General features: G+C 39.3%; 1 protein-coding gene across 3 annotated transcripts in view; it reads right to left on the bottom strand.

Annotated features, from left to right (window-relative positions):
* Nucleotides 1–26,973, bottom strand: part of TMEM132D (transmembrane protein 132D) — a 294,843-nt gene that overhangs the window by 103,506 nt on the left and 164,364 nt on the right. For all 3 annotated transcript variants that reach the window (XR_003399525.1, XM_026859666.1, XM_026859668.1), the window contains one exon: nucleotides 21,568–21,751. Coding sequence is in view for 2 of the 3 variants with exons in the window: in XM_026859666.1 (XP_026715467.1) it covers nucleotides 21,568–21,751 (184 nt within the window). In the remaining variant the exon portion in view is untranslated. The remainder of the gene's footprint in view (nucleotides 1–21,567; nucleotides 21,752–26,973) is intronic.

Genomic DNA, 26,973 nt, shown 5'->3' with positions numbered 1-26,973 from the left:
CCAGCTTACAAAATAAGAAAGATGGTTTGAGATAGGCACTGGAACTGGCAGCGATAGGGCAGCAGTTGTTGATTGAAATGTTCATCAAACTGAACAAGTCTAACAAGATCTCAAGCCTTTCTGGAGGTGGGGTAGCATCAAATCACACCAGTGGGAGTCTGTGGTTTAAAAAAAATCAATCTCTTTTAGCCTACCAGCTGGCTCCAGCTGATTTGTTTCTCTCAAGTATCAGGCTGCTTCTCATTAGCTGAGTACAGTCTAATATACAGACCCAGTGGTCAAAGATAAAAGGTTGATGCCCAAATTAATATACAGAACTCCTGCTTATTGTTTGAGATTTTAGGCAGATTATCTATGCTCCATGTCTATGTTCTGAAAAACACAATGTTCCTTTCAGTTGTAACCATACATGGCACGATTTCTAAAGCTATTTTGTCAGCTATCTGCCAAGTACACAGTGAATAAAATAAAAAAGATTTATTTTATTATGGTAGGCACCTCATTTAAATGATTTTCAAGAATAATAATTTTAAAATAAGCAGTAAATGGTCCCAAGAAATTTCCTTTTAATGCAGCAATGCTGGAATATTTCGATTAGCTAAACCAAAAGAAAATAAAAATGTAAGAGCCAAGCAGAAAGCTGCAGAAAAGGAATTCTAAGGATGAAATTCTTCTGTCAAATGTATTCATGCACAGCCCATCAAAGTCAATGGAAATTCTGTGTGCATATTCAAGGACAGAATTTGGTCTAAAGGGATAGATTTTCAAAGGTTCCTTTTTTTTTTTTTTTTTTTTCCTTGCACCCAGCATTTGCATAGGCTCATTAGTATTTGTAAAACGGGTACCTGTGCCCTTAAACAGGCATTGCAGAGTGTAATTGCCTATTCTGCTTGCATAAATGTAGGATTTTGTTAGTGCAGTCTTTCACTGTGGTCCATTTAAGAACACTGAGAAAGAGTAGTGTATTTATTGATATACCAGAGAAATAGATCCCCCATGCTCTGAATCCTCCAGTCTATTCTCCAGCTATGCTCAAGAGAAACATTACACACTCTCATTTTTGCTTTTTAAATTAAAGATGCAAAGAGGTATATTTTAACAATAAGGATGTTGTCAGGTCACAGTTCATGTCCTCCAAGAGTCTTCATTATGTCCACTCCCTTTTGTATATGCCAGGCAGCACTGACTGGCTGTACCAAACTCTGCATTGCTTCACTAATCAAATTCTTTGCAGCCAAACTGTATTTGTAACCCTGTAATGACATCCCACAAGTATTGTTATAGAAACCTCATCTACAAAATGCCAATTCCACAAGATCTGTTGCCAGTGCTGACTCCAAGTACCTGAAAACATAACTAAAGCTGATTATAAAAACAATGCATGCAGTAGGATTTGTTTTAGAACTGAAAACACATACAACAGTCCAAATTTTTAAGGAAATGGGAATACAAATCAATAACAATATCTACACGTTGAGATATTTAGCAAGCAAGAACAGGAGCAGTAAAAAACTCAAACGTGTATGGGAGGAAGACTCTATTAAATACCTCACTGGTGCATGAATAGTGTATAAGCATTTTAACGGACAGTGCACTAGCAACAGTTTTGCCTCTGGTGAGCAATTACAGCGGAGCTACCAAGATATAACTGATATAGATGCACCTCTTTTTATTCCTTTTTCTACTCTTTAGCACTCTCTGGCTATACCTGCATGAAACTAATAGGTGGCTCTATGCCTTCTCCTTTTGCTGTGCTCTCTAGGTCCCTCTGGCACTACAGACAAATGCATTTCTTCCCTTGGCGATGCCCTTCCCCTCCTCATGTTACTTTCTCCTTTAGTTGTGACTCAGAAGCAAACTTTTCTCAAGCTGAGGTTGGATTCCAGTTTTTATGATTTGCACAACTATTCAGGGAAATATTATATACTACTGTTTCTCCTGGTTTTGTCCTAGAAATAGTAATAACAATGACACAAATATACAGAGGCTTTTGAAGCTCAATTCATGTTTTCATATGGAATGCCACTGGCAAGAAACAAGATAAATGGCACTCCCAGGAGAAGAAAAATAACCAACTCCAATCTTTTAAAATAATTTTCTTCCTCTAACACATTCAGACTTTATTAATTATATAGCTACAATTTTCTTGCACACTAGAAACCACATTTTTATCCGTTTACTAAGTTTTACAGGTAAAGGGAATGGAAAAGCTCTGGTCATTATGTCTCATTCAGATGCCTTCAACAGTAGTTCTCATCAGATTCAGTGATGCTCACTGTAGATAAGTTAGCCACAGTTATGAAAATCAAGCTATGCAATCCTCTTAAAGTGCTAAAGAAAAGAACACTTATAGATAGAAAAAAAAAAAACCAAACAAAACAGCCAAATATAACTTCCATGTTCCATGCTAAATGCCATGATTCTTAAGTGCTCTTTCTGGTCCTGCTTCTTACCTTGAAAATTTGAATCTTGCAAATCCAACTGTACAAATGTATGCCCCTTAAACAGAGTAGAACAGAATAGAATATTTCAGTTGGAAGGGACCTACAACAATCATCTAGTCCAGATAAAACATTCTTTATTGAGAGCTATAAAGAAGCTTTGCAAAATATTTAATGTGACTTCATAGTGTAGTTGTGAACAAGTCAAATAACTTTTCCATAGTGAGGGTCAACTGAAGACGGAGGGAATTTGCCATCCTTTTAGTAGAACCTGCTTTCCCAGCAAGATGACTCAGATGCTTTTGATCACTACACAAGGAAATGAGTCATACACACATCATCTAAAAGCAGAAAATTCACACTTGGAAGATTAAGGAGTGGAAGAAGGACGAATGATCTGTCCAGGGTATGGTAGCTGTGAGGGTTTGGTGATTGTGAGGGAGCACTGACTGAACCAGGCTGAGCCGAAACCGGGCTCCTGGGCCTGTGGGTGTGTGGGAGGTCCCCAGGTAACACCAGTCAGGACCATTAAGACCTACTACTACCACCGGGGTCCTAACAGACATCTCCACTCAGCTCTTCCACAGAGTCAAGAGTACCAAGAAATTAAAAACATAAAGCAACACAAAACAAGGTGAGCTCTCTTTCCCAGACTTGGTAAGTTCCTTGAAGACTGTTTATTAAACCCCTGCAGCTGTACACGCAGACAGGCACATCCTTTCTGTGTCTGCCTGGCGCGGAAAGGCAACAATCACTCGCAACTCTGAAAGGTGCGAGGGGGAGTTCAGGTAAGTGCTAAACACTGTCTGTCTGTTCCAATTCATTTCTCCGGTGCAGACAATTTACAAATGGAAAATTAATTTTGAATATCACCTGATGATCGTTTCGTACCCATTTTCACCAATATCCAGGCTAGAAGCAGGGCATTGTTTTCTTCACATAAACACTCATGAAATGGGAATGATTCTGACTTGAGTATAAGTGAGACAAAAAGCAAGCTGATAGTCTGCCTATAGGTACATTCAGATGGAAGAACAAGTCAACAAGCCTGCGGCTGAGAGCTCTTATACTGATACTTTTATTAATAAACTCATTTTCATTTCTTTCCAGTCAAATCTGAAAATCAATCGTTTTCTCTAATGCCTCATGAACAGCTTAGAGGAGGGCAGCTGCAAGTAATTTGTGCAGCCATAAAGAATTGTAGTCACATAGTAGTACAGCTCCTGTGGATCTCTTCTTACATAAATAATTTCATTTGCTCAGTGGTGGGGATTTTTCCAACAATATGAACCGTTTATGCAAGCGAGGTGTGAAATGTTCACTTTGGCTTTCTCTCCTGGGTTTCAACCAAAAGACAGAGAGTGTATGTGGAAAGAGAATCAGACAGACATTTAAAAAAAGCAACAAAAACAAAAAGTTGCTCTTTGGCCACAAAGAGATCTATCTTTCTTTAAATAAAACCAATTGGAGCCCATTAACAGACAGTTTTTGTCTTTCACAGCCTTCAAAGAGACAGTGACAAGGTAAAGTGCTTTCATTAGATGCAGCCGGACTAACACTTGTTTTCCACAGCAGTTTTTCTTAAGTTGACATTTGAAGTTATTTGTCAAATACCTGAAATGAAACATGAAACTACATCCCAAACCAAAGCCACTGGTCTAAGACCTTCCATGGGTTTGGGCAGCACCAGCTTGTATTTAACCGCTGTCCAGATGTACCCCCAAATCACACAGAGGTCTTTCAACCTGCCTCCCACAAAATGGGGACAGATTTCTCAAGTGCTTTTGGGTCTTAAATAAGAGAGAAGAATGCGAAACTCTTTTCAGGACCCCCCACCCTGGGTGGGGATTTGAAGGGGAGGGGGATGACCAGTGCTTCCCGAGGTGCCAGGCTGGTGCGCCCCAACCCATCTCCCAGACGGGCTGATGTGCCCCTGGCAGCTCACTTCTGCACAGCCAAGGTTTACAGAGCTCTGCCACCATCTAAATGGAACAAAAGGGAAGGGTCAGGAAGCGTTTACTGCGTAGGGAACCTGTGTGAACATGGCATTAGAGGCTCTCAGACTAAGAATCCCACTCTGTGATACATTTAAAATACTGCTAGTGTAAATCATCAGTAAAACCGGCAAGATGTATCAAAGATTACAGAAGTGCTATCTACTGTATAGTTATTAAGTAAATGTAACTGTAGGTTCTGTTAAGTTCCTCTAAGCACTTGCTGCAAGCATTCCTTAATGTTTCTTAGTATTAAGATCTTTAAAAACAGGAAGTAAGTTAAATGCTTTCTTTGAGCTATTTCTCCATGAAGCAACTCCTGGTTAATCCACTTCAGGGGGAAAAAAAAAAAAAAAAAAAAAAAAAAAACATACTTCAGCTACTGTTGCATTCCCACATTTCCCTTTCCTTGCTACCACTCTAAGTCATTTCTATGCATTAATTACCATTACTAAAGGAATTATGTAAATATACATTTTCTAGTGTATGTAGTGACTTCTGAAAGGGCATGACTGGGCATCATTTCCTCTATCAGGAATACTGCAAAAGAGACAAATAAGGCAAAGCAACCGAGAAGATATTCACGGGTGTACTGCAAACACTGAAGTGTGATGAAATTATATCCATGAGAGGGTTAGATAAGCCACCTGGCAGAGGGCAGGGGGAAGAGAGGTACGAAGTTCAAACAATTAGTGTATTCAGTTTATCAGAGCATCCAAATCCTTCTCCCCCGTTTTCAGCATTTGACAAATTTACTGGAGGAATTCAAATTGCTTGACAAATATTTGACTAAAACTTGTACTGCTTCAGAAGAGAGGAACAAAATCCCCACGGTATCCTTGTTATACAAGTGAGGATGTGGATGCATAGAAGGGTCAGCTGGGTTTGGAAATGACTGCATTTTGATAGAATTACTCACATGCACTTAGAAAGCCAGTGTCAGAGGAGGAATTAAAACTGCCTTCTTCTGACTCTGTACCTGATGTTAAAAAGATTTGCTTCCATATCTGTGCTTTTCCCTTCCATTTTTTAAATTATCTAATTGGTCTTGTCTAAAACCTGTGGCAATCAAAAGTTTCAGGTAGTTTCTCAGAGATAGCATGCTGCTTTTTTTACACTATTAAGTCACTTGTAATTTGAGTGTTATAGCATTGTGACTACATATAAATACCTTGGTTATTTTAAGGATAAATTTGTTGCTACACTCTCTTCTAAGACTGTCGGACGTTAGGATTATGGAGTACAGACCTGCATGACACCCTTCTGCCAGATACGCTGCTCAACAGTATGAGAAGTAGCAGTAAGATCCTAGTACAACTCTACCAGCAGAAACCATGGCTGTGTTTGTACAGCCAAACTGCTTCTTAATGACAGCTGCCTTCTCACCTGGGTAAACAGCAAAAGGAACCTTTATTTAATTAATCTACAAGCATCTATAGACAGAAACAAATAGCCCCTGTATCTACAGACACCTTACCACAACATGCTACTGGTTTACCAATACTTTGTCTAGTTTTTAAGTCTTTTTTTTTTTTTTTTTTTTTTTTTTTACAATTAAGATCTGCCCAACAAAGTCCTTATTGGCAAGAGAACCAAAACACTATCATTAAGTCACTGAGGTTTAAAGTGCCGCCACACTGGTCGCTCCAGAAAGTAACAAGAAATTCTGTAAATCCAAAAAGGATATAAATAGAAAGTGAGGACTCAATCAGAGCACCACCACCTGCTGTACGCTGGAGAGAGCAAGGTGGGCGACCTTGTTCTTGACAGGACTGGATGAAACCCAGCTCAGAGAGGAGCAAGGGCACTTCTTGGCCGGCCAGATGTTGCAGAGGTGATAACTGCCCAGCTGTTTATGTGGGCATGCAGGGCCATTCCGTGTAGCAATCATATGAAGGGGTGGTTTGCTGGCAATACAAAAGCAGAAAAAACCTGGCTATTGGGTTACACAACGCCCAGAGGGAATTTACTACAGTGATGAAATCAGGTCAGCTCTCAAGGTCTCTGGAAGAGTGCTGGCTTCTGTTTTACTCAGACTTTGCTTCTAACAGGACAGGGGAAGGTGATAGAGCTCCAGGCAAATGCAAGAAAAACTATTTCAGTTCCTCCTTTACTCTAGAATTTTCCAAGTTTCTCCAGACTACATTCTTCACTGATGTCCCTGTGCAATTTTATCAAGAGAACAGAAAAGCATATCCTCTTACCTTAATCTCTAAAGTCTTCTGCACTGAGAATCCATTAGAGACATGTACAAGGCAGTAAAATTTGTCACCTCCATCTCCTAAGAGATGATGCTTCCTCTTGTTTTGTTAATCTGGATAATTGGGATGCACGGAAGTGAAAGGAAAAGATTTTGTGCAGGGGTTTCCAAATCTTTTCCAGTTATTAGGCCAGTTCTTTATGATTTGCAGTCCCAAACATTAACAAAACCTCAGATTCTACAAAGCTCAACCTCATTCTCAGCTGCTGGGGTGCCAGAAATTGGCATCTCATTCTGCACTGCAGAACCACTGCTCTCCTCTGCCTCCAGTAATTTGGCTGAGTTTATCCTGGAAGAAGAATAATTTCTTCCAGCTGGAAACCCTTTCTCTTTTTGTATCTTACTGAACTTTTAAATAGAAATGTCACAAAACCAGGCTAACTTGGCAGAACTTCCTCCTAAAATGAAAAAGGTAACATTTCTGCCTGACGACTAATCATGTTATGTTTTCCTTTCATAGTGCAGATACTAGCAGACAATACGGAACAGCCGTGTGTTGGACCAGGATAAGGGCAACCAGAGTGATCCAAGCACATGGATTTTTCAAAAGCAAAACAAAACAAAACAAAATGTCAGGCTGGATACTGTCACATTTCCACATCAGACAATGAGAAAAAGCTGAACCTATTTTGAAGAACTGAAGGTTTGGCCTTTTGTTTTGTTTTGTTTTTTTCTTTTTCCCCTCATATAAATTTATTGCTCAGAATCCTAGCATGTTCTGTTCACCAGGTCTCATCATTAGTGTCCTACGTTACTTCTCCAAGCCCCCTTGCAAGAACTGCACAGGCAGATACTCCCCATTACTTGAGCTTGCTCACGTATTATTCTTGGAATTATATTGTAACCCAGCACATGCAACTGAAATGACAGCCATGCTGTTATGGACACTATACATTCATGTATTTAAAGAGTCTCTGCCTCAGAAATCATCCTATTTAATAAGTCTGTGGAGCCACATGGAAAGAAATGTGGATCCACATGGAAAGAAGCAAGGAAAGGAACCACCTTCAACCTCATAGAATATTCCATCTATATTCTGGCTAAATACCAACAATGCACTTTCTCATTCTTTATGTATATCTTCCTGGTTTAATATGGAAAAGGTACACTAGAAATGAAGATAACTTTTCTTTCTTCTACAGACCTTCTATAGAGTGGAACATAGACCGGGGCTGGACAGAGAGAAAGCTGAGAATTTTTTCAGATAGCCTAGTTTAAAAAAATTAATTTTCTTACTATAAGAAATTAATAAAGCATTTAAAAGACAATAGAACAAAATATATCCCTTAACTACAAAATTTGATACTAGCTTAAGCATCTGCTCAACCAAGTCCCCAAAGTAAGAGAGCTTTGGTTTTCTCATATGCCAGCTGCAACACAGATCCATTCTTTTCTGGTTTTGTTTATGACAAAATTAGATGTATACTTTTACATATTTTTACATATGTTCGGGTTTTTTTCCTCTCTGTTTTAAGTGTTGAAATGCTTTGTTTTCCCCCTCATGTCTAAGCTTTTTACTTTTTTAGTGGTTCTTGTTATCACCAAATCAGCGAAGAGCTATAAACATACATTAGATTGTACCAGTTATGACAAGGAAACTTAACTCCACTTTCTGACATCTTTTAAGATCAAAGAGAAAATACATACATGAAAGTGACACACCTTTATTCCCCTGAAACAGAGAGAATTATATTATAATTCAAAGGTAATTGGCCTCACAAATATTACAAGCAGAATTTGGAATTTTTAGTATGAATTACAATGAAAAGACATCACTATAGGGTATTGCCGTTCTTTATGAAACTGCACTACTTTTCTATATATTCTAACAATTACTGTTTTTTACTGATGGTTTGAACATTTGAAAGTCCTGCAATCTATTTTCAAATTGTCAGGACTGATTTTCATGTAAGGTACAGAGTGGTTTAAATACTTACTTTCACTCTGTTTGGAGCTGACGGGTTTAGGAAATAGAAGTTTCGCATTGCAGAAAAAAGTCACTTTGAACTGTAACTACTGTATCTCCAGGGTAGTAATTTTGCAGAATCCCACTCCAGGGTAGTGATTCTGTTATTTTATCATGGAGCTACTAGTAAGTAGTATGAAAAAGAACCAGATTTTTTTTTTATTTCACATTTACATTTCTTATATGCCTACAATTTACTCTCTTTAAATGTCAAGCTTTTTTAAATGAACATTTTTCATATTTAGATGTTGTTCGGTTTTTGTATTCTCCTCACAGTTAGAAATGACATCAGCGATTATAAAACAACATTAGGTATTCTGAAATCTCAGCTATACAGATTTCCTATTTTACTTTTGCTCCTTATCCCCTCTTTGAAGGTCACAATTTAAAAAAAAAAAAACCCAACAACAAATGTCCTCTTACAAATTTATTTTCTCTGCATTCAGTAAACATTAAATTCTGAGATTTTAATTCTAGGTGATCTGGGTCCAATGTCATCTAGGCAAGTCTTTACTGTCCTTCTCCCAAGGTGAATAGGACCACTCTTCTGGAGGCCATGTGTTCATATGGCTCCTCAGTAGCACCTGAAAATATACCTCTGTTCAGTCCACAGACTAAATTTCTCCCTAGGTACAGTGTAAGGTGCCTTATATCAGAAAGAGCCTCAGGAGGTACAATGTATGACTCAGACATCCATCTGAATCACAGTTGTCTGCTCTGCTTTATCCCTTTCTGTCTCAACAAAATTATTTTCCCTTCTGAGCCCCTCCTTTGCTGTTTGCTGTCCCACACAGAAAGCCAATCCAACAGCCAGTGTGAAAGAAAGGAGAAAGAGGAGATAAAAGACCAAAGATCCTTTGTACCTATGTTTTCAGGCTCAGAAACATCCTGCACGTAAATCCAGTTTATCAAATTCATTTTGCACAGCCCCAAAACAACGCAAAACAAAGCTAACAAAACCACCACAAAGGAGACACCTCCATCGCTGCGTGTCCCAGCCCCTGCTCCCGGAGAGGACTGGCCAGAGCAGAGTGCTTCTCCACCCTGTTCAGCTGTCCGTGTCCACGCATGACAAAGGTTTAAGCTTCCCTCCAGACCTTTTAGGCTGTTGCCAATATTTGCTCCTGAAGCTGGCATTTCAGGAGCCATGCTGCTTGAAGTGCCTTCTGCCTCCACTTTTTTAACCACTCCTTTGATTGTGCTACTTGTTCCTTTTGTATGGGCAGGTGATGAAGCAAACTGGGGAACTGAGCTGTGTTCAGAATGACCCAACAAAAAAGAGGTTATTTTTAGCCAAGCTCAGGTCCTCAGCCCAGCTCCGCAGCAGCTGCACAGGCATTTGTACTAACCCAGCGAGGAGTGGAGTGGGGGAAGAATAAGTGTTGCTTGGCTTAGCAATGCCGCTGAAAAACCTTACCCTCCACTGATCAGGAACCCATCCTTGTTTTGCTGTCTGCCTCCCATGAAGCCAGCAGCTTTCAGGCCCAACGGATAATCAGTCCCTCTAAAGGTGAGTCAAAGTCACACACAAAGCCGGCGGTCATTTCTTCTGAACCCTGGGCCAGTGTTTAATCCATTGTCCTTCATCCTCTTTCTGGCATCCTGCCTCTGAGGACATCTCACATAGAAAAAGGAATTATTAATACCACTGGCTGGCAATTAAAAGAAGGATGGAAAAGTCAGAGAATAATTCTCTTAATTGACTACTCTTCTTACTACTTGTAATCTAGAGGAAATCTAATTAATTCTACATGAAGAACGACTATTCTGTAGCGAAGTGTAATTCCTGATCTCTGGGGCTTCAGCTTACCAGTTGTCAAATTATCCAATTACACACTTGTTAAAATCCATTTTGGAGAGATTTTCATGGCTTGTAAATAAATAATTTTAAAAGCTTTAATCCTCCAAAGGAAAAAAAAAAAATTAAAAAAAGGAAGACCCCGACCCCCAAACGGTACCTCAAAAATCACAAAACACATCTAAAAATAATGTCAGGAAGCTGAAAAGAGTGATAGCCGCCTGTTTTGCTCCAGCAGCACCACTGTGGTGATGGATCTATTTCAGTAGGGAGAAATTTCCTGCTTCTTTTTCAGCTATGTTTTATTCAAATGACTAATCTGAAGGGAACCAATTAAGGCAGCATCCCTTTCATTATGCCAAAAGGGAAAAATCTTTTCATAAGCACACCAATTAGGAGGTGGGAAGCCAACGGAGGCTGTAGCTCAAGCCAAGGCTCCTGACGCACTGGAGCAAGGCCAGTGCAGGGCCACCAAGCTGGTTGAGGGCTGGAGCACACGATGTACACGGCGGGGTGGAGAGAACTGGGCCCATTCAGCCTTAAGAGAAGGCAAATGGGAGGCATTACGGCTTTCTACAGCTACCTCACTAGAGGATGCAGAGGTAGATGAGGCCAGACTGTTCTCAGGCTTGAACGGCAACAGGATGAGAGGCACAGGACAGAAGTCAGAACATGTGAAAATCCCATTTAGATACATGGAAAAACAAATTACTATGAGAGTGATCAAATACCAGAATAGTTTTCCCAGAGAGACTGTGGGATCTCCAACCTTTGGAGGTGTTCCAGACTCAAGGGGACAGAGCCCAAAGCAACCATCTCTCTGAGCAGGGCACGGGACTAGCTAACAGCTGGAGCTCTCTTCAGCCTCAGCTGCTCTGTGATTCTGACAACTCTTCAGAAAGAGTCTCTGACTGGAAAGAGGGATGGGACACACACCACTTCAGTTAATATATATTTGAAGTAATGTTCTTAAATCACTGTAAACTCTGGATCCTGATGTGACCAGATTTGCCAAATCTGAGCATAGAAGAAAACTTTCTGTAATCTCTTGTATTTCAGTGAAAACAATTTAGCAGTCAAAATTAAAGACTGTTTTGCAATATTTACTACTACACTGAACGGCAGCATTGTGTTACAAAATCCTGTGAATGAAGCTTGACATGAAACAAAAGAGGAACAGAAGGCAGTAATCTGTTTTCTATAAACCCAATCTGACCATCTTTCAATAAAAGTAAGCGAACACCATCCCTGAACACCATTTCAACAAAACACTTTTTGAAATTTCTTTACTATTAATCAAGTCTGATTAACATAAAGATACAAAGGTATTGAAAAAATAATACAAATTAGGTGACGCAATATTTTCAGTGATTACTGGTGACTCTGGGCACCCAGTGTGAGACATCTTAAGACAACCTGACTTTAAAATAACTCAAAGCAATTGCCTACTGAAGATGAGGTCCCTTTCAGCTGGCTGAAACCGGGCTGCACAAAAATTATCAAATATTTATGAGACCTTCATTCTGAAACTCTATTCACCACCAAATTATTTCTGTTTTAAACTCATAACATTTTTAATACCAGTGGCTCTACAGCAGTGTGGAAAAAGGCCAGGACTTCTACATCTTGTGTCCACTGAAGCAGGGACCAGTTCTGAGTGAAACTTGCTCTAAATTCAGATCTGCCACGCGTTCCTGGTCCTTCTACACTTCATAGCATCACGCAGCTTCAGAGCAACACAGAAAGACTGTCAGGGCTGAAGGACTGGGCTTGTCTCAACCCAGTTCAACTGCATGCACCTAATCAAGAAAAACAAATGTAACTCGCACTTAAGAAAGAACAGCAGCAGCTGTTATGCAAAGCCATTTTTCTTAGGCTTTAATTCACAAGAAAAACATCCTTGTGTTTGTTCCTGCTTCTCTAGGGAACCCAATTTTTGATGTTTCACATCAAATTGTGTGGCTGTCAGCAGCTTCGCCAGCAGCCAGCCCAAGCCCTCATTACTCATTCCCCCACTCAGACAAAAACTGGGTGACTGTTGCTTGCTCTTATTACAGGTGATTACAGTATTAGTCAGCTCGCAACTGCGGCTCCAGATACAAACCTCCTGTCTTCAACACAACAACATCACCAAGATCTTTTTCCATGACCCTGTAGTAATCTCTGGCAGAAAAAAAGAATTGGATTAATCTGGAATACCTGCTTGATGGTTTTCCCTGCTTGGGAATTTAAGTAGCAGAATGTCTGCACTGATGTTTCAATGAACACGGTTACTGTTTCATTGCATGCTCCACAGGTCAACAAAATGTCTAATTGTAAAGGGAAAGAGCTATTGCTTGTTATTTCAAATGTTAAGAACCCCAGGGTCATCATTAATTCTGGAAGGCAAAATCCAAAGAATATGGCATTTGTTGGTTTCTGGAGATAAGGCATCTTTGATTGCCAAGTGCCTGTATTATTTTCTCATTTCATTTTCTGTATACAAAGCAAAATGCTATGTGCTCGTGACTCACACATCTTGTCAATTTGCCGGTAGTTAGAAAATAGAAGCCTGCCAGAGCAAGGCCAATGTTTAGCATAACAGTGATAATAATAGTAAGTTGAAGACCAAACCAAGCCATTTTTAACATGCAATTTAATTGGAAAACAAACCCTCTACATTAGCTGCCTTACAACTGAGTATATTCACTTCTTGAACACAGTCACGGAGGAGTACCAGAACTGCCACATGTGATTGGACTACTTGGCTGTCTGGTCCATCTCTTGGGTACAGATAGGTGCCAATATCACATGCTCTGCAAAAGCGTAAATAATCAACATCTACGTATAGGAAAAATGTCATGTAGCCTCAGATACCTGTGATTCAATTAGTTTCTGAAGCATAACAGATTATTATGTGTTTACTGGATGGAACATTTTCTTCTGTTAGCTGTACAGGCTCATTACAGTTATTAGAATGTGAAACGGAATCTAATCTGACTCATGTATTGCATAAAGACTGATTAACGAGCTTTTGAATACAAAGTCCTTCTGGTCGAAGTTGCCTGAACCACAGAGAACCAATCCAAAGAGCGGGCTTTTTGATCCAGGTAAAGCTGTGAGATCGACAGCAAGACAGCCTGTTCCTCTGAGCTGATACAGCAGTATTCCAGAATTAGACTGATACAATAATATTCTGGAATTAGCCTAGGGACAGATTTTTTTTAATTGCTGTCAATAATGACCCTGGAACAAGAAGAAACAGACTACTACTAAAATTTGCTAAGAGTATCAGTTTGGGAGGCATTGTCAATACAGAAGTTTGAACTATTAAATAAGAAGCACCAGATAAAACCAATGATTCAGGAAAAAGAAATGGAATGAAATGCAGTCACACACAGTGCAAAGTTTAATCATGGGGACTGACAGCAAGAATTTCAGCCATCAGCTAAGAGGTATTCAGCCTGAAACAACAGAGCAAAAGAAAGATCTGGTTATAATATTGTTTCAGGATGAATCTATGACATTGTACAGAACAATCCCCAAATCAAACAAACACACCCCCCACCTCCCCCCCAAGAATCAGAACCAAAACCATACATGTATCATTTGAGATGGAGGAAAAAACCATTTCCAGGGTGTAAACACTTAGACAAGAATGGCAAGGGACATTATCTGGTATCCTGCAGTCATCTTGGATATCTGTGTTCAAGAAAGATGAATTAATGGTAGTTGTCAAGAGATGTTACTGGGAGAATGGGAAGTCTATTTTATGATATGACATCATAAGACCTTGACCTACTAATTTTAGGAAGCAAGAGGATATACTTATGAAAATGGTTGCTTGCAATGACAATGATCCAAAGGCTTCTCCCTTTCCCATGACTAGATTTTGTCTGTGATTCACTAATCATTTTGATTTAAAAGGTCCCTCTTCAGAAATGGGTAACATTTTAATTAAATATTTGAAAACTTGCCGAATATTGTAATTGCAATTTAAAAGCTATGAATTAGGAAGGTAAAAGCTTCTAACTACTCTCTAGACATCTTTTTTCTTTTTCATAAAGCTGACTGTCAGTGGAAGTGTTTAGAAATATTAACTCGTTAAAGCTGAGTAGGGCGGTTGATTCTGGCTGAGGTGATCCCGCTCTTCTCAGCTGCCAGGCAGAACCCAGGCCAGTCACAACCAAAAGCAGATCCCCCCTGTAATCAGTTTGTTCATCTATATCATACACATGGATGGAGATTCACATTTCAGCTCTCCCACAGAAAAGTATTAAATAGCATCCAAAAGCATCCTAATTGTCAGCTTAGATAGCAGACAGTAGAGAGGAGGCTGTAACAGCCTCCAATATCCAACCCCACTACCCCAGCATGGACCCTCATTGTAGTCCTGAGCACCTCCCGATAGAAAACAGCAGCACTCTGCCCACCTGGGGAGTGGCAAAGCACCGGAGCAGAAGAGGTCCCAAGGAAGAGGCAGGGACAGCCACGCCATCTTTAGAGCTACGCGTGGACCGCAAGCTCCAACAATGGCGGCACTTGCACATCTGTGCTCCAGGGACCACGATCCCCCCATCACATCTTCTGTAACAGGGAAAGAGAGCCAAGCTGAAACCTTGGTCTAGGAGAAGGCAGTCTGGCTGACTTAAAAAGGAACTTCAGAACCCTGCCCATCCCCAGCCCTCTTCTGCAGAAAGGGACTGATATTTTTTATGTTTTTATCACTAGTCTTTTCTGTTTGGCTTCAGAGTTCTTCAGGGTGAGGCTGTAATTACAAATGTGTTTGTGCAGCACTGAGCACTCTGGTAGCTAAGTCTGAGCTACCTATTCAGTCTCAAACAGAACATAAACAGCACTAGCTAAAAATTAAATGTTTTAGATACATGTATTTATAAGGGCATTAATAACCTAAGCATTTTTTAAATCCAGTAGTGACTAGCACTGCCATGACAGCTGATTCCTGTAATTATTAGAAATAATTTTACTACAGAAAAGCTTCCTATATAATAGCCTCTTCGTTTCAGCAATTTATTTTATTTATTTATTTGGTCTATTTATCCAGCTTCTTACACTAATGGTATGTAGAAGTTTACGTCCTGTCAAAATTTTCCTTAAATTTTTATAAAGAACATCAGGAGCAAGTTGAAACAATAAATTATCTAAAAGATATAACGTCAAACTGGTGTTTGGGTTTTGGATACAATTTATTCAGTGTGACTGCCATAAATACAACTTCTCACAAGCCAAAATGGCTCTAATGGGCCTGTTCATCTGCAATGGGAGAATGGGTTTACAGTCAGCGTTACTCTGGTGTCTGCTAGGATGTACCACATCAGCCCTTTTAACAAAAGATCATCTTAAATACGAAGTTGGTTACATACTATGCATTATAAAATATTTCTGTTTGCCAAATAAAGACAACATTTACTTTTTACAGCTAGCTTATTAACCTGACCTTGTAAAAGAAATATTCTGCTTGTGTTTCACACAATGGCAGCTGTGGTGACACAAAGACCGCAAAAATGCTTGTGCTGGCTGAAAAGGTTATTTTGCTCCAACACTACCAGTGACCTGTTCAGGGGTTACTAACCTCGTAAGTCACCTGCATTGAAGGATAATGTGATCTTTCTTCCTAACAGCTCACCTACGTTTGTTTAAACCACCTTCCTTCGCAGCTTAAAAACAGGTCAGTTCGATTTGCACCAAAGCAGCCTTTCCCTGCAGGAACAGAGCTGAGTGTGTGTTTCTGAGAGCAGGGACAGCTCACCAAGTCGGGACTCCTTGGTAGGGTCAGATGAATAGGAGTAATTCTTTGACTTCACTACAACCTGTTTGTTGCAAAGTAATGAGCTGGGCTTTGGTCACTGACTCTGTTCAAGCCTGTCATAAATCAGGAGTCTCTCTCAGAGCTTTTTTCTACATTTGATTTAAATCTCTCTCTGCCTCACACCTCACTTGACTGTCTTGGAGGCTGATGTTGCACTGCTCGAGGATAATAAATAATGGGCCAAAACCAGAGAGATAATGGAAGCTCAGTTGCTGATACAAGTCTGTAATTCACTGTTCACCATTCACCTTTGCCTACTAAAATATGGCTGGGAGGGATGGAAGGTTGTCTTTGGAGTCCTTGCCTCTGCCAAGCAGACTGCAACCTCAACACCGTACCATTAATCGAGTTTCAAGTCCTGTTGTTCTTCCTGTCCATTTCAGTTCTCTAACAGTAAAGTTAATTTTAGGTTGATGCTGACTAGATTATAAACATACCTAAGGGCTGTCCCAATGCATTCAGTAAGAAGGAAAGATTGGCATATGGGCATAAAACTCACCAAGCCCCAGTCCAGAGCTGAGCTTGATAAAGACTGAAGGGAGCCTGTCCTGCTAGTCCCAGGTAAGGTGAAACCTGCTAATCCAGCCCTAGTGCCAGGCAAGCTGTCCTGCCTGCCAGAAAGTTTGCATCTCTGGGCAGAAAGCTGAATTATCAACTTCAAAATATTAACAGCATGATTGGTATGAGGTAATCCAGGGCTACTCAGCCCCTGTTACTACAAGTCTGCAGGACTCAAGGATTCTTGCTCCGGAAGGCAAAACTCTTCTGCTGTTTCCTTGTCCTACAGACCACGTAAGGCAGACTATTATAGCTGGCAATAAGATCAGTTCATATATAAGGGCTGGAGAGTCTCTCAAGAAAGCAATCCAGATTCACAGACTTCTATATAAAGGGTGCTCATCATCCAACTGCCTGGCTGCTTCATCAGCTTCACATGTCCTACCACCACCCGAAACATCTGTCCCACATCCATAACTTTAAATCTAATAATGTCTTGAATATCAGGACAACTACATTTTTGTGAGCCAGGCTGAATCCAATATTAACTTGCTGATTTAGAAATTTAAAATACATATGTGGACAACAATTTATCAGAAATTGAAGGTCTGCAACCAGCAACCTTTTCAAGAAATTTCTGAAAGGCCACTAAGCATATCCTGCATACATTTTTTTCCTGTATTCTAGGAGAAAGTAAAGTTAGCATAGTATATTTTCTACTCAAAGGACTACTCTAATAATGGTTTTATCAACCCTGGGACCAACATCTCCCCCTGTGAAATTTCTGAACAGTTTTTTTTTTTTTTTCCTTGATTCTTTATCATATTATTAAATAGAAGGAGTGCACAGATAGAATAGGTTTAAGGCAGATACACAGGTAAAACAGATGATTTATAGATTCAGAGTTGGTTCAGTTAAGAATCAGACAAGGTATTTTATTATTCACCATTTTTACCATTATTGTTTGCAGAACAGATTTCAACTTATCTATTTACCAGCATGTCATATCTGCCCTCTGCCTTTCTCAGTAGGGATTATCTTGTATGTACACAGATGGCTACAGAACTCTTCTGTCTCTCAGCCTCACCTAATCATTAAGGTTCAACAAAAGGTGAACACCACAATTATGAAAGAGGTGACAGACTGTTTAAAAAGCAACAATAATCAATAGTGGCAAATGTACAATTTGAGTGATTAAACCTGTGCCATTCATCACCTAACAAAATGAGAGTGAAATAAAATAAGGAAGAACACCAGAAAGAAGGAAAATAGGATTTGGAAGCTGATTCTTCAGGATGCCAATAAAAAATAATGTCACATTTTAGGAGATTCAGTCATATTATTCTCACTGGCTATCACACTACATTGCAGGTCCTCCACAAAAAAAAAACCTCAGCAGTTCAGCATGTTCAAGACAGTTAATGAACAAATGGACCATATGCCTTTTTAATACCATATTTCAAAGGTCTTAAGAGATTCTAGGGTTTCTATCTCAAAGGATACTCTATTACAGGTGAACGTTAACAGAATGATGTTTAAAGAGAAATAATATGTATGTTAGTTGACAACAAAGAACAAACATAGACGGCTTTTGCTTCTTCACTATTTACTTGTGGCTTGGGTTTGTTTGTATTTTTTTTTTTTCCCCAGTTATTAACACGGAGCAATCCTTTGGCATTCCTTGTCCAGAATTCTCCCCCCAGAATAGAGCACTGTCCGTTTCTATAATTTCTGTACCAATCAACATGTTCTTAAGAGCCCTCTTCTCCAGTTCCCTAGCCACACACTACCTGGAGACACAGACCTTGCACTGAGAAAACTGGCAGGGGAATGGGGAAAATTCTGAATAGAGCCCATTCAAGAAAAGCACAAATTACAGTAGAAACTGTGCTGGTGAAGAACATTATGCCATATAAATATCTGTCTCCTGCACAGGGTTTAGCAGATTTTCTGTCAACAAGGCAAGACATTGCCGTGTGGCTATAAGAGCCACTTCAAAGCAATCGTGGTAAAAGGCCAATAATTTTTTATAACCCTGGATAAACATCTTTGCCTCTATTTCATCAGGCTTCAGGGAAAGGATCATGCATTGCAAATATCCAAACAGGTGCTCACAGGTTCTTACAATGTTCTCAAATTAAATGTCTTCTATTCTGGTAATAAGGGCCAGCTGGGGTCCCATGCACAGCTTACCAAGACAGTTCTGTTATACCTTAAAATTAGAAAAGGTGTTACTAAAGTATCGGAAATAGCTTTTATGGTACCCACACATCCATAAAATACACTGTACAGATTTTCTCATCAATATCCTTGAGTGCTCCACTGTAATTTGCGTTGCCATGATTAGTGTGGGGACCTGCAGGGGTCTCAAAGCTGGAATGCTAATATGCTATAGGGAAAAAAAAAGCACTGGAGAAAGGTTAGATGAGTGAAGCAAGTGTACCAATAACTTCAGCAGAAGACAGCATTCCCAGCGTGTCCTTACACTGATATATATACACTTAAATCCTTCCATTGCAGCATTTTGTAACTCAAAAAAAAGAAAACAGGAAGCTCTAAATTGGCCAATCTCTGCTTTGTAATATAAAAATCCATAATAGCTATCAGAAAAGACTACAGAAAACAAAGATGGTGCAGTGGTGGTATGCGCTAGTCTATTAAAAAAACAAAGCTCTGCCTAATGTTAAAGCAGTAAAATTGTTCTTTTGAAAAATTAACCTGTAATTGAAATATTCAACAGCATTTCTGTTTGGTGCTTCTAAACATGAAATTACATGTTCTGCTAAGAAGCCCAGCAAAACTAACCCAAATTAACCCCAGTCTCCCAAAACAGAGAAATAATATAACCTTTTGTTTTCATTCTGGTTCTTCCTAAATGGAAGAGTAAAATTTACTTATTTATTATGAATTTGTAAATTACAAACTGGCTTTTCTAAGCTCAGAGGGAAATCTGAGGTACCAAACTAATCTAAGTCAGACACCTTGAAAGGTCTGCACCTGGATCATCATCTCCTAAGCACAAAGTGAAGGATGACAAAGATTTGGAGATTTGTGATACCCCAGAGTTTCTTCCCTGACACTTCAGTTAATGCAAAGAAGGTTAAAACTATTCCCAGCCTGCCAGTAATTAGGGGGCCCTGCTATTTATCATTGCTTTCTCTCTTACGCATTATCTCAACACCTGTTGCCTTGTAAAATGCCACCTACTGATAACTTTATAGACTTCACATGACCTTTGAGCATAGAATTTTGTGCTTCTGGAAAAAGGGGGTTTTTTTAATCTTTTAATAGAAATGAAGAGAGTTGATTTGTAGCAACTTCCAGGAGAATCTATCTTTGTTCTTATGAACTATTTTTTGTCACTATATCACTTGATAATAAAGCAATCATGGATCATGGGCATGTATGAGAACAAGTGCTTTCTGCATCAATTGGAACCACTAGCAAAGAAATATTTTAGCTTCCTGTTAAGAGATGGAGCAAATAAACCCTCTACTTCTCAGATTACATGAACCAGATCACCTCTACAGCCTTAACCTCAGTACTCCACAATTCATGTGACTGCACATCAGGGTCCCATCTGCAGACCTGAGAGCCCCTTCTCTTATCAACAAATCAGCAGAGATCACCCACGGTTCAATAGCAGGAACTGGTCCATGAAAACAGTCATGCAAAACAAAGGCATTAGTTATACAACTCTACTTTGTTAGATGGCCACAATACCAGTTGGGGGGGGAGCTATTTCAACTGTGATATACACCTTGGTAATGAAAGCATGAATCATTAAAAAAAAAAAAAAAAGATAAATAATTTTTGTGAAATAAAAAATGATGACATCTGAGTAGTTCTGAAGTTGGTAAATAACATTAATAGCCATTCTGTGAGACTGGAAGTGAACACCTCCAGCCTTCAGTAATGGCATAATTAACTGGCTACCACTAGGCAAACATCCAGGTTATGTTTTTTTAAATGTTCCAAGATTGATTTTTGTTTTTCTTGCAGTGCTAAATAATAATGTGTCAATATTTTCTAATGGCTTGTCTAAGAACAAAAAAGGGGCACAGCCAGACCTTAGACAAGTATACTTCTTCCCTAACGATATAGAAATGTGAAGGGGAGAGGAGAGGAAACGCACAAGACTTCTGTTTGCACTTGGAATTTGGGTATCTAACAGGTTGTTTTAGGTAAGAACAAGGTTAAAGGATCAGGTATTTTTCAAGCCCTATAATTTGTACTGTGATGGCGAGGCTACCTGTTTGAATTTGTTTACACAGAACAGACAGTTGGCTACGTACTGTATTTTGTTCCCCAGGTAATTAAAAATTACTCAGAATTCACACCATGACTTTTATTTCTCTTCTCACTCCCAAATGAATATGCAGTCTGAATTCAAAAACTGAAAAAAACTGTGATTCAGGAAGTCCTTAAACACTAGAGCAACTGTAAGAGTACTTGTGATTCGACAGACATATACCACATTGAACCGAGTATCCAAGTATAACAGTTAATGCAACAACACAAGTGAGTTCTGAACACTGGAAATGCCGTGAACTCAGCTTCTGCCTCCAAGAAGTTGATATATTGGTCAAAGAGAGCAAGACACGGCCTTCCATGGGAAGTCGTGGTTTCCCCTCATGCGGCTTCATCGCTGGATGAAGCAAACTTCAGAAGTTGGTATCTGGATCTCAAGGTGCTGAACCTTTCTGTCCCCCCACCCCTTTCAGTAGATCGTTTGCATCTGTCAGACACCACAGTTGTAAAGCAATATTAAAAACATGCAAAATGCCAGACAATTTCTTACCATAGCTAAAGGGAGAACTCCTACCAGGTCCTTCTGGCTTACGTAGATCTTGGAGATTCCTAGATCAGACGTCGTATCTCCAGGATATTCTACCTGCCACGTGATAAGCTGGGTCCCAGGTAGGTCAGTTAGGTCTTCAATTTCAAAATCAATCTGCATGATTTCAGAAGAAGGCCCATCCGCACTGCAAGAAAGAATGAAAAAGAAAGATTCCATTCATGTGGCTGATAAGCCAGCAATGTAATTGCTTTTATATTAATAAAACATAAGATTAAGGCTCTTCCAAAGAGACGATTTGGTGGGATGATGGATTTAATAATGAATTAATCATTTGCACCTGTCTTAAGATTTCAGGGTATTTCCCATACATTTAAGTGGCTTAGTAACACTCTGTGACAAGGATCACTAAGTATCACTCCATTTTACAGGTGGAGAAAACCAAATCAACATGAAGCTAAGGCTACAGTTACAGCCTCAAAATCCTGACTACAAGGCTCTCCCTTTAACAAGCACAATGTATTTCCTCCCTGTTAAAGTAACACATGAGTAAATCTAAAGAGACTCACTCCTTGAAATGGGAAATGACTGCATTAAAAGTATTTTCTGCTTTTTAAAAAGGGAGGCATGGAAGAGAGGTCAAAGCTCAGGATGGGGCGCATGAACCAGGGCAGCAAGGAGCAGAGGATTGGCAAACTTGGAATTAATTTTTGGCCATACTGCTACCTTGCTGTAAACGTGTCTGAAGCTCCTTTTGTCCTTTGCTAAACTTTATAGAATTATAGCTAATTTAGCTTGTTGTGGAAGAAGTGTTACCAAAAAAAAAACCAACCCAGATTATTTAATATTGACCAATCTTGCCAGGATTCTTGAGTAAAAAAAACACTAGAAAAGAACAAAGATTTATTAAATGTGATTCTTCGGGATATTCTGGCAACACTGAGGTTACTGATACCTTATCAATGTTACTTTGTCTTTACATGCTGTCATTCCTACGCTTACATGGTTCATGTAAGTGAATACCATAAAGCAGAAACGTAAAGAGGGAAAATTGGAAAGGGGCTCGTCAGTGCAATTCCTGCAAAGTTACTGTATAGAAAGCAATGGGGTAAAGTTTCTACTGCATATCTTGGCAAGGCGAGATCCATAGTCCAGCGGCATTTAGAGAGACAAGAAAATACTCGATTTACTTCAAAACTGATGAGGAATGAAGAATTTTTTAGCAGTGCAGAAATCCAGGGGACACTGAGAATGACAGTGCTTTTACTTCTGAAACACTGAAGGCCGAACAGATCTTCAGTGTTTGTGTGGCAGGGAAAGGAAAGAGCAGCATTTCTTCCAGCGGGATAATACTCAAGTAGAGAATCAACGGCACTATGCTGAAGTTATGTTGGAGAGCGCAGCTAAAAGAAGGAGAATACTTTTCAGCAACAGACTAAAGAATCCCAGAACATGCTAAAATCCAGCAGGTTTTCCCAGATGATGTGGAAGAAGAGCTAAAACTAGGCATAGTTTTTATGACAACAGCCCCAGTTTGGGATTCTTTCCAAAATACTCAGGTATTTTTATCATGCTGGCTAAATCCAAAGCTTTATCCAAAGCTAGTGCTTGAAGAGTTTCATCTAATCATTTTTAAGGTTTGGATTGTAATGGATGTATTGAGTCCTCGCTATCCTGGATGGAATTTAAAAGGAGTCTCTGTATTTCCAAAATGGAACACATTGTGTTCAATTTCTCATTTCTTCATGTCAGGGGAAAAAAAAAAAAAAAAAAAGCGCACAATTTCTAAACTAGCAATGAATGCAGTCTTATTTCACGCTGACCTAGGTAGGATCAGAAAGCTGCTTTATACAGCTGTGACTATTGAAACTCAGGTACCTTAATTGTATGAGCAGGAATGGGCAATGCATTGCCTATAAATACTTGGCAGTGATCCTGTTTTGTACAGTATGTTCTATCACAGTTTAAAGAACTCAATGGATCTTCATACAATGAACCCTGGTTTTGTGATTCTATTCAGGGTGCCTTTCTTTATCATCGCGGTGGTGTCTGCTGCTACCAGACACCAGTTTTGCAGAATTGGTGCTGTCACCAGAAATGTGTCCTGCAACAGCCGTGAAGGACTGGTGCATGGGAGGGGACTGTGGGGCAGGAAACCAAGTTAAAAACAGGTGATTGTCAAAAAAAGGCCATCAGCTTAATCTTTTCCAGGTATGTTGGAGATTAGGAGAAAAGGTGTAAAGTGATTAGGACATGCAAAAAAACAAAGGAGGGAATGAAAGGCAGTGGAAAAGATGGGGAGAGAGAAGTGGAGCATGTTCTGTATGTTCTTGAACTACAGCTCCCATATGACACAACTACAGTAACACCAAAAGAATGGAAGTATTTCTTTTAATTTCTCCTTCAGAGCAGGTATTTTAATGAAGAATTTCTTGTAGCAAATCACCCCGCTTTGCTACCAAATATGATTTTGATAGAAATTATTTGAACTAGTTCCTCTTCGAAATACTAAACACCTCCAAATGACTAGATTACAAAGCACCTTAAAAAATCAATAAGAATCTCATTACTGCTACTAGAGATGTATAAAAAAAAATGTGAAAGTATTGCATGACCTATGATCAGACCCAGGCTGTCACCACCAGGTCAGGAACTTTCATTTAATTACTTTACTCATCACTTACTATGATTATCCTTCCATGTGCAAGTTCCAGGTTCTGTGTCCCCAATTTACAGCCTTCCCCAGCAGTATTTAGCAATTTAAATCCTTCAACAGAGAAGTAAGCCAGAAAGTTACCCTTCAGAAAATACAGTTTATAAATTTAAATAATTTTGACAAATACTACTCATTACTGGACTTCAGTCACATAGAAATACTGATGTTTTTTCTTTTAAAGTCAAGGTTGTTTGGTCCAGTTGGAGTATTTCTATTGAGTATTCAGCCATTGCTACTTGAAATGATGCACTGCCTAATGCTCCTCAAGGGAGGCATACACTTTATGGTCACTATAATGCAATAACATGTTGGCAGCTTGTCTTTGCTAATGCTAAAATCACTATTGCTAGCAAGAGTACAGCAACGGTGTTAGTTACAATACGGGAGGCTACACAATTAGAAAGTTTAGGATGGACAAACCTAAAGGTTCACAAGAGCAATCCAAGCTGAGTTGGAGTGGTCAAAGCGAAATGGTTTTTGGTGCTATTTAAAGTTAAATCCTTCACATAGGGTTTTGCTGTTTATGAGAGTTAGGCTGTTTTGCTGGTTTTGAGTTCACTGTGGTGCCAATAAACTCTCCTTGTGAACAGAGCCCTGCTGAACCGTGCGCCATGTAGACACGTTTTTAAATGGTCTCAACCCAATCTGAAGACAAGGAACACAAAAGAAAACTTCATTGGAACGGAGTCATCTGGTCTTTCCTCCTGTCAGCCAGGACAGCACAGGCATGTTCCTACTGTACTTCTTAATATGCCTTTGATTTCCTGTCTAATGAACGATCAAGCAGCTCTGACAAATTAACAACGGGAAGCTCTGCCTTGTCTCTAGGGGAGTATTTCCTAACTCCACAGAGCCATTCTGCACGTGCGTCTCCTGACACATCCCTGACTGTGGCAAAATTTAAAAAAAAAAAAAAAAAAATAATAAAAAATCTTCTGCTCTTTCAGCCTGGGAGTCCTTTTAAAGCCAAGAGGCTGGTATCAAGGCCCCTGACCAATTGCTAACACCTGTGCCATTATGTCAAGTTACTTTAGAGAAAGAAACAGCCACTCCTCTGGGGAAGGTATGCCCTGCAAGACACAGTTTTCAAGAAGAGACCCTGTAAATCCAAGAATAACTACTGGATGTTGGCAGTGTTTGTCAATTCAAGTATCCCATTCCTGTGGTATCAGTTGTGATCTTTATAGAATGCTCACAAAACAAAATCCATTCTGAACCTGCTAAAATAACCAGGCATGTAATGTTTCTCATAATACAACGTATAAAGTTTTATCACTGTCTTTAGAAGGCTATAACGGACACAAGGAGCCTAAAGCCATGAATATGCTAAATAAGCTGTATCATAGGAATATTAATGAAAGAGCCTTGGGGAGAAGACAGAAAGAAGGTAATCTTTATTCTTTTCTGTCTCCACACAAGTACCCAAATTTCCAGCACATCTCTTGCAGGGTATCAAAAGAGTCTGTGGCCTGAAATGATGCACAGGCCAGGCTAAGAGTTGGAACAGCAGCGCTCAGAAAAGAAAGAAATGTTTCGAGGGATAACTAGAAAAACTTTCTGGCACGAGAGAAGGGAGACAAAAGCACAATTGACCCCATGTAGACCTGAGGGAGTTTGTGAACACTGTTATCCCCATTTTACAGGAGAGAAAATTAAACTGAAAATTACTTTCCCATAAAAAGAAGGATAAGATGATTTATACACCACAAAGTGGAACAAGGTGGCACTTCAGAAAGTGATTTAAAAATAAGTACAAACCTTTGAGCAAAAGTAAAATAATATGTTATGTTGTCATACCAGATAAAAACAGCATACTAGCTATTTTGAGCTCTATCAGTTGGGTTGCAGAAAGCTTTTAAGGCTTGCTGTCATCTGTCCTGACACTGCACAGAGCCAGCAGTGGCAATAAGCATTAAATATACCTTCTTCCTTGTGTAGTAGGAAATAATATAAACTGATATGAGATGTAGAATAAAAACGTAACGAAGTGCAGTGAAAACAAAAAGCACTGCTATTTAGTAACAAAACTCCCCAATTTTCTCAATTATTCATTGCTATATAGTTGTGTGTGTTTGTTGGTTTTTTGTTTTGGGTTTTTTGTTTTTGGTTTGTTTTTGTTTTTTTTTTTTTAGAAAAAAGCTTTTTTTAATGGTATTTTCTTCAGAATTTAAACAATTTCACTAAAAGCAGTTTTACAAACCTTTTTTGCCCATCCCTTTTGGAACTGCAAACCATTTGTCCTAATATTATCACTGAAGAGTACTTGTTTCCTAATCAAACATGAGGAGATGAAAGGAAATTCAAAGCACCACTAGAGACTCAGCTTTTCTTTTGGTATACTTGCTTTTTGTACCTCCCGTTCTTTTTAATAATCTCTCCCCAACCCTAGAGCTCCCCCAGAGCACACAAGCATTACACTTATGCCTCCTATAGCAGTATAACCCTAGCAGTGCCAGAGGTCTGTGGACTTTATCCATTTTGCAATGCTACTGAGAGCATGCAAGTCAGTAACATACTGTCTTCCCATCTAAATAGATTTTGGGTGGGGAAAAAAAAAAAAGAAGAGGAAATTAGAAAAAACTAAGAAAAAAAAAGTCACAGAGAGAAAAAGAAAAATAACCTGTTAAAGAAGGATGTGAGAGGAAAGTAGAAAACGGACCTCTGTGAAATGTAGGTAAAAGAAGAATGATCGA

This window comes from Athene cunicularia, assembly GCF_003259725.1.
Source record: "Athene cunicularia isolate RWA chromosome 15 unlocalized genomic scaffold, athCun1 chr15_part1, whole genome shotgun sequence".
In the NCBI taxonomy this organism is placed as follows: Eukaryota; Metazoa; Chordata; class Aves; order Strigiformes; family Strigidae; genus Athene; species Athene cunicularia.
The sequence above is the reverse complement of the archived record's forward strand: the minus strand, read 5'-3'. Positions and strand labels throughout refer to the sequence as shown.